Here is a 12,091-nt window from a genome sequence, read left to right on the forward strand (position 1 = left end):
TTCAGAATTGGGATGTTTAGCTCACAAACCCTTTCAGCTTCAGTTATTCTTCAGCTCATTTTCACTAACACAATGCACATATTAAACAATAAAAATTGTAATCTTGTTTTTCTATTTTCTGTCAAGTTTCATGTTGGCTGGTGTAAAAACAGTGTTCGTAAGTAATAATAAAAATGTAACAAATATTGGACTAGGATGAAGTTCAGGTGAAACATTAAAAAGTCTGGTTATTTGTATTACTTATTGAAGTCATATTGTGATTTGGGTGGAATAATAATGCAAGCAGAATAAATGGGTGGGGAAAAAACAGCTCTTACACCCTCAAATAGATAATCATCCTTTAATTAAAAGATGGTTAAGACAATGAGGACATTTGCATTCTAAACTCAAATACAAATTCAAAAACATTGTACAAAAAAATAAATCTGTGTGAACATGAAAATTATTTTTTCAGTGTGGTTATTAGCACTGAACTCATGCATCACATGGAAGAAGGTAAAAGTGAAATATTAGACTACAAACAGTTTTGCCTATAATGCATTCTGTTCTTATGGGATTCTAAAATAATGTAACAGCAACTAATGACTTATCCAACATCACAGCCAGAAGTGGTATTATGAATATCGATTAGATTGCACACTCACTTCAATTTCCAGCATCAGGATTCGCAGTACCAAAATTCTGACAATCCAAAAGCTGTGCATTTACTATTTGATGACGTAATCCACTTAACACAGAAGAACGCAGTGAACGACATGAAAATGATACTTAAATCTCATATGCAAAAAAAATCATTTGTACACAACTTTAAATAATACCTATTCAAAAATAAACCATATAAATCTAAGCAAAGAAAATACGACTTAAAAACTATCTACAATTGCTTGAATATAAAACTGACTAGTATGGTAATAACTTTTAAGATTGCATTTATTATTTTTGACTTTTAACACAACTGCAATGAGAATGCAGATTTTTTTCCTTACATGTCTCAATATACATAAACCCTATGCTATGACACAAGAGGTAAAAGAACCCCACAGTAGCAGCAGGCAATGGTATTACCTTCACTAGTTCAAGGTTTGACAGCTCCACACAGTTTTAAGACTTCGTCAAGTCAAACTCTTGTTTACAGAACCCCATGAATATTAAAAATCCAGCTTGCTCAATACAACAGACTTTGAGCATAGTTCAAAGCATTCAGGAACCATCCACAGGGGTTTGGTGTGGATTACAGGTTCTACTGTCCAGCTATCAGGTCAAGGGACTCTCAGACCCAACCTCTGTATGTAAAGAGAATCTAAGGCACCTTGGACCCCTGATATTTTTAGTATGTGATGCCCTTTAAACCCCCTAACTCCTTACTGGATACAGCGCTGACAGCCTGGTCAGGGGTGTGTTTCTGGGCCCTTCCCCCAGTCCAAGCGACTCGAAGAGTCTTCGAGAAAGGCTTAAAAGGTTGTTTTGGGTCTTAGCCAATGACATAATGTGTTTATTCTCTCGTCGAACAACAATACTGTGCTTTTATGGCCCAAATCAGCTACTTGATGTGAGAAATTTGTTTGTCCTACAACCGGACACACACAAAAACACCCCCACAATGACGTAACTGACACTTATGGTCAATGCCGAGACCGTCTGCTGTCTCAATGACCTCACACACACAAAACATGTAACATTTTGCTTGAGTACAAACTAAATCTGTGGAACTTCATCATACATTGAGATCCAAGGATTGCCAAGCTGAACTTTTTGTTGTTGTGCTATGAAAGGGATGCTGAAGCGACATCTAACATCAAGGTAGTTTGAGAGCTGATTGGATGGGTTTAAATAACACAAGATGGTCAAACTTCTTAAATATGTCTCTGTGTTGACTTTACTTTACGGATGACTTTAATGCCAGAACCGGTCGGTTTATATGGAGCAGAGAAGGTTTTCACAGAGGGCCGGTGTCACTTTGGCACAAGGCCTCGGGATTGTGGGTAAAGAGAGGACCCTGAGCCGGACAAAGGGCTGTGAGCTGAAGTTGGAGTGCTCATCTTCTTGCCAGTTTTTGGGCGGCTGTGAGAGGATTGTGGGGAAAAGCGAAAAAGTATATTAAGGTAGGATAAACAAAGAGGTGAAAAATACACAAAAAGGGAGAGGGTGGAGGGATCTTATCTCACCCTGACTTTGGTTTCTTGGAAATCCCAGCAGCTGAGGCACTGAGGCCTGGACTGGAGCCCAGGCTGGCACGAAGACCAGAGGCGTCCACCTGGATCTCGTCCTCCTCCCTCAGAGCGTCCTCCAGAGCCGCAGCCACTTTAGGTGCGATCACCGGGCCCTCGTAGTCTTTTGTGGTCCGTGTGGGCAGGTCCAGCTCCAGCAGCAAGATGTTCTCAGACTGGAAGACGGATGGGGAGAATATAAAAAGATGAAGACAAAGGAGCAAGAGCATAACATAAGTCTGATTCTCCTGAGCTCATCTGTGTGGCTGTAAAGAGTGAGGGAGTATTGTAACCGAAGCCTTTGTGTGGTGTCACGCGGGGGATTATGGGAACAGTGTCAGCAGCATACCTTGTATCTGACATCAGGCCGCATCAACATGGCCACACGTGCGTGCTGACTCAGAGGCCGTCTGTAGCCCACCGCAGAAACAGGCCTTTTCATCATCTGCTGATCACTGAAAAAAAGAAGGATGAAACATTATAATGAAGAAGGGAAGGATGTTAGTAGGCCTACAAATACTTCAGTTGTGATAAGTCGAAATACTTTTGAATGCGGGTGATGGGGGTCATTTTCCAAAGGTCATCTTCTTCATCAAAAGTGGCTCTTGTCACAATCTTGTTCTTCTCTTCCAGTGGGATGAAGTTTTCAATGATCAAATGTCTGGAGGGTACAACACAAATCTTAATGGGTCAATGAAATGCTGAATTTATTTTATTTATTTTATTTTTTTTTACTAAAATGCAATTCATTCATAGATTTGTCTTTTTTCGAAATATTTTTTTTGCATTATAAATTCCAAAAAGTCAAGAGTGATACAACTGTATTTTATTATTATTATTATAAACAGTTAAGCAATTTATTAAATTATTATTATTAGAAATAGTGAAGCAATTTATAAAAATACTAATATTTGAAAAAATCATAATGTGGTAAAGCCAAAATACAGAGAAAAATAAACGGGAAGTGACATAAAAAAATGAAAATAATAAATTTAGATGTGTACGTTAACATTTTTATTAAATTGTGTAAGGAAATTATGTTATTACTTTTACTTTAGTATTACAAAACATGACATTTTTAACCAAACACTGAATCAACAAAAGACAAAACATGCTGATGGGATCTACTAGGAAGTGGAAGATACGTGTAAAGGGTAGGACCGTGAGTCTTTGTGTTGATAGAGTATCGATTCAGGATTCACCAGATTGTGTTTCTATTCCAAAGCAATTCAGAATGGTGACATACTTGAGTTTGAGTTCTCTGGTCAGCTCATTCTGCGTCTGCTCCAGCTCCTGCCTGTATTTGACGTGTTCATCCTGGGCGTCCTGGATCTCCGCCTTCACAGACTGCAGCTTGGAAAAGAGCTGCATGAAAGACGGGACATACAAAAAAAAAAAGGTGAGGTTCTTCAGAGAAAAGGTAAGGCATTTGGTCTACAAACTCAAGCAATAGGAAGTCAAATTCAGTCAAGTATAAATGATTCTCAACAAGGAGGACGGAGATCTGCCATGATAGAGAACACAGAGAATACAGCTGGACTCTAAAAATACACCTGATCACATGCACACCTAATATCATTTTAAAAGCACACTACTACAGATAGACGGACAGAAACTACCTTTTTCAGTTTCTTGGTCTTAATGTCAACTTCCTGCTGCAGGGAGCTGTACGTCTCTTTCAGCTCCAGTGTCTCTTCGTCATGACACTCCATCTCCTGCTGCATCTCCCTTTCCCGCCTTTTCTACTCACACACACGTTATGAATGTTTTAAACATCTTTGCATTTCACAAGCCAATGTGGAACTGCTCATATAATGTTTATAACATCCTAAAAAAATGACAAATGTACATGCATATTTCTGTCCAATCATGGTCTAGATATAAATTAACTGTTGAACACAACGACAGGCCACAAATTGTATCAGAACTTCTTTGTAAGTTGCATAAATGCAGCTCCAAACAAACACAGAAAGGACTGCTGAGTGAGAAAAAAAAAAAAGATTGAAGCAGCATTTATTATACTTTTTTTTTCTTCTTAATTTGCTCAATCTCTCCACAGTGTGCACCTGGAAACTATACCTGTTCTGCTATCTCCTGTCTCTTCAGCTCCAGAATCCTCTGCTGCTCATTGGTGTGGTCCACAATGTTCTTCCCTCCCACCAGCAGCTTGCTCTCCATGGCCTAAAAGTGAAAAATTGGTTGTCAGATAAGTCAAACACGATGACACGATATCAGCTAAACTGAGGGAAGGACTGTTAAGAGTATTTGCTCCTGAAATGATCTGTCTTCAACAGATTTCTTTAAATCTGTAAGTTTGCAGCGAACATTGAACATGATAAAATGATAAATGAGAGTAATAAAATGAGGGCAAACGTTTTTCAATTGTACAGCAAAAACAACATACAATGCAATCAGTGTAGTCTAATTAAAAACAAATGACTCTTACAAGCTGGTTCTTATAATAAATCAGTCAAAAAAAAAAAAAAAAAAAGGCCAAGATTGGTCAAGTCAACCATTATCCTGCCAATATTTTCAATGGCGCAATTCAAAAATGATTAATTTAAATGTATATTTTATATTAAATGTATATTTTATATTCATATATTATAATTTTTTTTAATGTATAAATGTAAATTGTATAATGTTTACAGATATAAAGAACAATTTTTACATTTAATATTTAATTATTTTAAAAATTTAACGCAATATTTTTGTTTGTTTGCTTGTTTGTTGGTTTCCCCATCAAAGAATATTTGCAATAATTGTACTATATTCATTAAAAAATAAATAAATATACTAGCATGAAAAAGTTTGGTGTGAGCATGTTTTTTTTCCTGAAACGTTTGTTCAGGAATGACACATAAAACTCAGTAAATAAATGTATACATTTACAAAATATAGTTAGTTTTTCTTTTCTTTTTTTTCTAATTGTATAAGAATCCCGAAAAAAAAACAAAAAAACATGATGCTGAAAATCCAGCATTGCAACCACCGGAATAAATTACATTTTTATAATATATTCAAATAGAAACGTTATTATAAATTGCAATAATACTTCACAATATTACTGTTATTACTGCATTTTTGGTCAAATAAAATGTAGCCTTGGTGAGCAGGAGAGACTTCTTTCATAAATATATAAACTTCTGAACAAAAGTAGATTTCAATCCAAGGTCTGTACTTTCTAACCTTAACTTTGGCCGCCAGCATCTCTGAAGCCTCCTTCTCTTTGCGAAGATCGTCCATCTTCTTCTCCTTCTCTTTCAGCAGCCTCTGTTTCTCGTCCGCCACCAGACTGTGGTCCTCCATGATGGCCTTCCTCTCCTTCTCCAGCTTCTCCTGTTGTTCATGCCAATAATCCACAATGTTCTTATCCACATCTATTCCTTCCTCTTCGTCGTCATCGTCCTCCTCCTCATCATCATCACCCTCCCCATCTTCTAGCTCCTCTCCTCCTTCTCCAACCCTCCTCCTCCTCCTTTTTCTCCTCTTCCTGCCAGACCTTTTCTCCAACTGCTCTTTCAAGCGGGCAATCTCCTCCTGAAACTCCCGAAGCAGGGCGTCCTTGGGGTCTTCGTTGATGTGGGGTTTGTTCTTGATGTTTTTCGCGCGATTTGCATAGCGTAGCGTGGTAAGAGTCTCCTCCAAATTGTAGGAAGCAGGTCCAATGTTGGCCACCATAACCGTACGGGCATTTCCACCCAAGGAATCCTGAAGCAGTCTTGTAAGTTTAGAGTCACGGTACGGTATGTGGGTGCTTCTCCCGTCCACCAGCGCTGAGATGACGTTACCCAAAGCTGACAAAGAGAGGTTGATTTTGGTGGCTTCTTTCAAGCGCTCGCCCTGAGCACCAGTTTTGGTTTGTCTTTCACTTCCTGCCAGGTCAACAAGGTTGAGTTTCCCAACCCGAATGTGGTTCTCTCCATCAGGACCCAACTCACTGCACTCAATGGTGATGACGAAGATCGCGTGAGAGCGAGAGCTGTGCTCGTTCATGTTAGTGGCACCAACCGAGCGGTTCTGATTCCCCACGTTCATCACGTGCTCAATCTCACGAACACTTTTAGTGACGAATGAAGAGAGGTCTTTAACGTAGACACCCGTATCCGGCCTCTCTTTGAGCTCCAGACGGCGCGACTGGTCTTTCGATAAAAGGTCCCTGATCTCTTCTTGATAAATCTCTAAGTATGAAGCCCTGACCAAGTACTGCTGGTTCTGAGAGCGGGAGATGTGTGTGAAAATGTGTTCGAAGGAGTTCGGAATGACACCCCTCTTGTCGGGGTCGTTTCGTACCCCTTCCATTGTGAAAGTCTTTCCGGTGCCCGTCTGGCCGTATGCAAAGATGGTCCCATTGAAGCCAAAAAGTACAGAGTCCACTAATGGCCGGAAAGTCTCATCGTAGAGCTCCATCTGCTTTGAATTCCAGTCATAGACAGAATCGAAGGTGAACACTTTTGGGTGCTCATGGGAGGACGCACTTCGAGTGTTGCGCACGGCCACTTGCCCAAACTTCACATCCACTGAGACCACCCTCTGGAAGTTGGCGGCTCGCTCTTTCTCATTCATGGGACGACAACGCACCACTACCTTAACAGATTCAGAGCTCTTGCTTTTAGACATTTTGATGGCTTTGGCGTATCTACTGGCGTCTCCTAATGAGTTTGTTTTATTTCACAGTGATGGTGCTGCCAGCGTCAGAGCCTGCAAAACATGATGCAGCTCAATAAAGATGAACAAACTTGTTTTATGGTTACAGCAATCAAACACTGAACTATTTTTCTAGATTTATTTTGGCAAGCAATCTGTGGTAACTTTTTTCATACAAATACTGAATAAGTACATATCTGCTAAACAACAAAATATAGTAAATAAAGCTTACTTGACATTCATGTGCTGGTCATATATTTCAGTAATTCCATTCAAAAAGTTAAACTTGTGTATTATATTCATTCAGTACACACAGACTGATATATTTCAAATGTTCATTTCTTTTAATTTTGATGATTATAACTGACAGCTAAGGAAAATCCCAAATTCAGTATCTCAGAAAAATTGAATATTATTTAAATTTTTATATTAAGACCAATACAAAGAAAGGATTTTTAAAAATCTAGGCCAACTGAAAAGTATGAACGTGAAAAGTATGAGCATGTACAGCACTCAATACTTAGTTGAGGCTCCTTTTGCCTGAATTACTGCAACAATATGGCATGGCATGGAGTCGATCAGTCTGTGGCACTGCTCAGGTCTTGCTTTGCTTGCTTGCATCTTCCTCTTCACAATACCCCATAGATTTTCTATAGGGTTAAGGTCAGGCGAGTATGCTGGCCAATTAAGAATAGGGACACCATGGTCCTTAAACCAGGTACTGATAGCTTTTGCACTGTGTGCAGGGGCCAAGTCCTGTTGGAAAATGAAATCTGCATCTCCACAAAGTTGGTGAGCAGCAGGAAGCATGAAGTGCTCTAAAACTTCCAGGTATACAGCTGTGTTGACCTTGGACCTCAGAAAAAACAGTGGACCAACACCAGCAGATGACATTGCACCCCAAACCATCACTGACTGTGTAAACTTTACACTGGACCTCAAGCAATGTGTATTGTGTGTCTCTCCTCTCTTCCTCCAGATTCTGTGACCCTGAATGTAAAATTTACTTTCATCAGAGAACATAACTGTGGACCACTCAGCAGCAGTCCAGTCCTTTTTGTCTTTAGATGCTTCTGACGCTGTCTGTTGTTCAAGAGTGTCTTGACAAGGATTGCGACAGCTGAAACCCATGTCTTGCATACGTCTGTGTGTAATGGTTCCTGAAGCACTGACTCCAGCTGCAGTCCACTCTTTGTGAATCTCCCCCACATTTTTGAATGGGTTTTGTTTCACAATCCTCTCCAGGGTGCGGTTATCCCTATTGCTTGTACACTTTTTTCTACCACATCTTGTCCTTCCCTCCACCTCTCTATTAATGTGCTTGGACACAGAGCTCTAAGAAATTAACATTTGAAATATATCAGTCTGTGTGTAATGATTGAATATAATATACAAGTTTCAATTTTTGAATGGAATTAGTGAAATAAATCAACTAATTATATGACCAGCACCTGTATATGGAATCCCATTTTTTCCACCGAATAAGAAAAAAATAAATAATGTTTTAGTAAATCTCAAGTAATACTTTTTATGCTTTTTTTTTATTTTTTTTTATAACTATCAAACAAAAAGGCAAAATTATGAGATACTACAGTGGAGAGAACCATTTATGAACACTTGATTTTTTTCAGAAATAATAATTATATTATATTCAATAACTGAATATAATAATCGAAGTTGAAATAATATTTAGGGGTGCTCCGATCACGATCGGCCGATCGTTAATGCGCATCTCGTCAGTAAAGCCGGTTTTCTAATCAGCGGTTAATTCCATCAGGTGCGTGATTTCACATAGAGCAGCTGTTACTACACAGAGCTGTTGTTAACTGAGAAGATGGGCCAATAAACGCTGAAAATTAGCGTGATTTGCGCATCTTCTCTATTAACAACGGCTCTGTGTAGTAACAGCTGCTCTATGTGAAATCACGCACCTGATGGAATTAACCGCTGATTAGAGAACCGGCTTTACTGACGAGATGCGCATAACGATCGGCCGATCGTGATCGGAGCACCCCTAATAATATTCATTGTTCAAAATTTGAAGTCATTTTAGTTGTGGCTATACCATGCTAGTAGGACAGCAATGATTGTAAGCCCAAAGAAAAATTAGAACTAGAATTTCTGAAGGTTACAGCAGTCAAAAAAGCAGAGGAAGTGTAGAAGACCCTGCTTTCAATACTAAAGTGAACTTTGGAACAGGGCGATATTGAATAAGTGGATAAACTCATTGTAAAAAGATGCAATATTCTATCACAGATTTGGAATGACCAACTTCTCTTGAAATGGCTGCTTGTTCTTCATCTGGACAACCTGCTGTCGGAGGGTTTCAGTCACTTTAGAAATGGAAAGTTAGGCCATGTAGTGTTACGTGGGGGTTTGACATGTAATTAAAGAACTGGGAGGTATCTGAAAGTGATCTCTAATTTTGATCAGAGTTATTTTTCACAATCTCATTTAAGCTTTATGTACTGTGCTTCAGAAAATATTTAACTCTTTCAAGCTTAAAAGCTGCACTGTTACTCCTATTAGGGTAACTTCAAATAAGACTAGGCAAGCAGTGACCTCAATTTAGGACATTGTCGGTTGATCTCTACTCTATGCCAGTGAGATAAAGAAATGATAGAAAAAGTTAAAATATATCACCTTTTCATAATTTTGACCTATGCCATAATTATGACTTAGTATCTCATAATGTTGTCTCTATATCTAGTGCATTATCCTATTGATGTATTGACGGAATACCAAAACCAACTTTTTCTTCTAAGGTCAGAAAAAATCACTTTTGCCAAAGAAGTTGTGTTAAGTTAAACAGTGTATCGCAATTTGTATTACTCTGTGTTTAGCTTTACAACTATTCAGACAAAGTACAGACCTAACTGAAAGTGATATTAAGATACATACTACTACATTTCCACAAGCACAGACCTGTAGAGTCGTTTATGCCACTCCTAAATAATCATTTTCATAAGCAAACCTGTATACTCAGTATTACACATTATATTTGTAGAAGAACAAACGTCTAAAGCAGCTCGTGTTGTTCCCAAATTATCATTTTTCAAAGACTGGTCATAATAATTTACAGGATAAAGCACTATCTACTAACTGTTACATTAGCTGTAGCAACAGTGCTAATTCACATCAACCCATCAGATATTATTGAATAGTAAATATCCCTGTAAATCTGGCTTAACTGAGTTAATCTCAGCACCGGTTGTCACATAATACAGCGAGATATAAGGGTCAATAATAGACTAAAGAGTCAAAAACTACGCACTATTAGCCCGTTTTGTTGAAAATGTCAGTTTCATCGTGCTATTATAATGTTTTATTAAAGTTCAATTATAGACTATTGCTAATACGAGCTTGTCAAGATATATAAACGGATCGATGAGGATGGAGCTCCTCGGAGACTCAAAACAAGCGGCCTGGCAACAGCAAACAAACCGCGTCATTTATACAGAGCACGCTTTATAAATACATAATGTGACTCACCTCGACACTGCAGGACAGTTTAACCTGCAAAGTACGCCGAAGGTCACCGTCGCCTTCATATCCATCAGAAGCACGTACCTCTCAAACCTCTGAAACATACAAAATTACCCGTATCTCTCCTCATGAACTCCGTCAGCCATGACTGTCCCTGTGAGGAGGGAGGGAGGGAGGGAGGGAGGGAGATGTGCTGTGATCCCCCTGCAGGCCGGGATGGATCTGCTGCTACTGCTGCTGCTGCTGCTGCTGGATCGATCCTTGTATCGCGCACTTACAAGATGTTTCAAATGGGCATTATAGATTTGTATGTAGTTTGTATTTTTTGTTATTACAACAATGGAATAGCATCAGATTACCTCTAATAGTAAAATTATTGTATTACTTAATATGGTTTTATTGATTAAGAAGTACAAATTTAAATAAATAACTTTTCAAACTGACAAATTTGAAACACTCCATGCACAGATTTATTGCAAAAACTATAAACGGTTACTTTTATTCAATTTTTTTTTTTTAAATAAATGAATACTTTTACTTAGAAAGGATGCTTTAAAAGTATCAAAGGTAATAGTAAAGGCATTTATATTAGGGTACAAAACATTTCTATTTAAAAAAAAATGCTATTTTAAATTTAAAAATTTGATTTCTACAAAAAAAAAATATATATATATATATATATATATATATATATATTAAGCAGTTCAGCTGTTTTCACCATTGATAAGAAATGTTTCTTGAGCAGAAAATCTGCATTAGAATGATTTCTGAAAGATCATGTGACACTGAAGTCATGGCTGCTGAAAATGTAGCTTTGCATCACAGGAATAGATTACATTTTAAAATAAATTAACATAGAATTTGGTTATCTGAAATTGTAAGATTTCTGTTCTATTTTATCAAATAAATATAGCCTTAATGAGCTTAAGAAACTTCTTTCAAATACATTTAAAAAAAAGTCTTACCAACTCCAAAATGTTGAATTGCATTGGAGTAACCATTGCATTTCAGTGGAAACTTTTCTTCAGTGCATTTCTTGTGCAGAGATAATAAACGCATATGTACTCCTTTGATTTACATTTTAAAAGCCTTTTAAATAATCATAAAACCAAAGGACATAAATCACAACATACTGCTAGTTCACTGCTGAAAACTAACTTGAGGAATGTCATTGGAAGTTGTACATCTTAAAACATTTATGAAACATTTCTGCTATATGGTTTCACACTGACTTGCATTACTATTAGACGTCAGAAAGTCCGTGACATACATTCTTTTCATAGAGTGATACATTTGTTCGCTTTCAACAATCACTAAAGCACTGCACATCTGGCTGCCTCTGGAGGTCTTAAAGGACCTCCAACTATACATATTACTTGACTAATTAAGACTTTTCTCTCTACTCTAATACTAAACCTTTAAACCCTCACAGGGGGCAGTTTTTACATCCTCAAAAAAATGCAAAGGAGTCAGTCGACACAAACGTTCTAGTACAACAATATCAATGTTATAATGAAATCATGGTTGCTCTCATAGTAAATGTAGTAGTGCAACATGGGAGAAATGCAAAGAAACGCAATGAACTTTCTTGTTCTCCCTTCATTTAATAACTTATAGCTTATTATGAGGGTCTCCTGTGAACATCTCTCTCCCTTTTAACAAAGGCTGAGAAGGATGAAACACAGTTGCCGATGAAGTGGTTGGCCTGGCCGAGGACATACAAGTCAATCTGAGAAGTGTCCGGATGCAAG

The 12,091-nt window shown here is 37.9% G+C and overlaps 1 protein-coding gene across 1 annotated transcript; it reads right to left on the bottom strand.

Annotated features, from left to right (window-relative positions):
• Window positions 1-326: 326 nt before the first annotated feature.
• On the bottom strand, window positions 327-10,611 carry LOC127944656 (kinesin-like protein KIF3B). Its single transcript, XM_052540755.1, has 9 exons — window positions 10,347-10,611; window positions 5,397-6,908; window positions 4,287-4,388; window positions 3,827-3,949; window positions 3,454-3,572; window positions 2,752-2,868; window positions 2,557-2,662; window positions 2,166-2,383; window positions 327-2,061 (listed from the first exon to the last, which is right to left on the bottom strand). Exons 2-9 carry the CDS (start codon window positions 6,825-6,827, stop codon window positions 1,953-1,955), a joined length of 2,325 nt encoding a protein of 774 aa, XP_052396715.1. The 5' UTR covers window positions 6,828-6,908; window positions 10,347-10,611; the 3' UTR covers window positions 327-1,952.
• Between the last annotated feature and the right edge of the window lie 1,480 nt (window positions 10,612-12,091).

This window comes from Carassius gibelio, chromosome A23, assembly GCF_023724105.1.
Source record: "Carassius gibelio isolate Cgi1373 ecotype wild population from Czech Republic chromosome A23, carGib1.2-hapl.c, whole genome shotgun sequence".
In the NCBI taxonomy this organism is placed as follows: Eukaryota; Metazoa; Chordata; class Actinopteri; order Cypriniformes; family Cyprinidae; genus Carassius; species Carassius gibelio.

Excerpts from the sequence above, each read along its gene's own strand:
- LOC127944656 (XM_052540755.1), bottom strand. The coding sequence starts at position 6,827 with ATGTCTAAAAGCAAGAGCTCTGAATCTGTTAAGGTAGTGGTGCGTTGT. Across the intron at positions 3,950-4,286 it reads GACAGGAGATAGCAGAACAG|AAAAGGCGGGAAAGGGAGAT; the intron begins GTATAGTTTCCA and ends GTGTGTGAGTAG. Across the intron at positions 3,573-3,826 it reads AGACCAAGAAACTGAAAAAG|CTCTTTTCCAAGCTGCAGTC; the intron begins GTAGTTTCTGTC and ends TCTTTCATGCAG.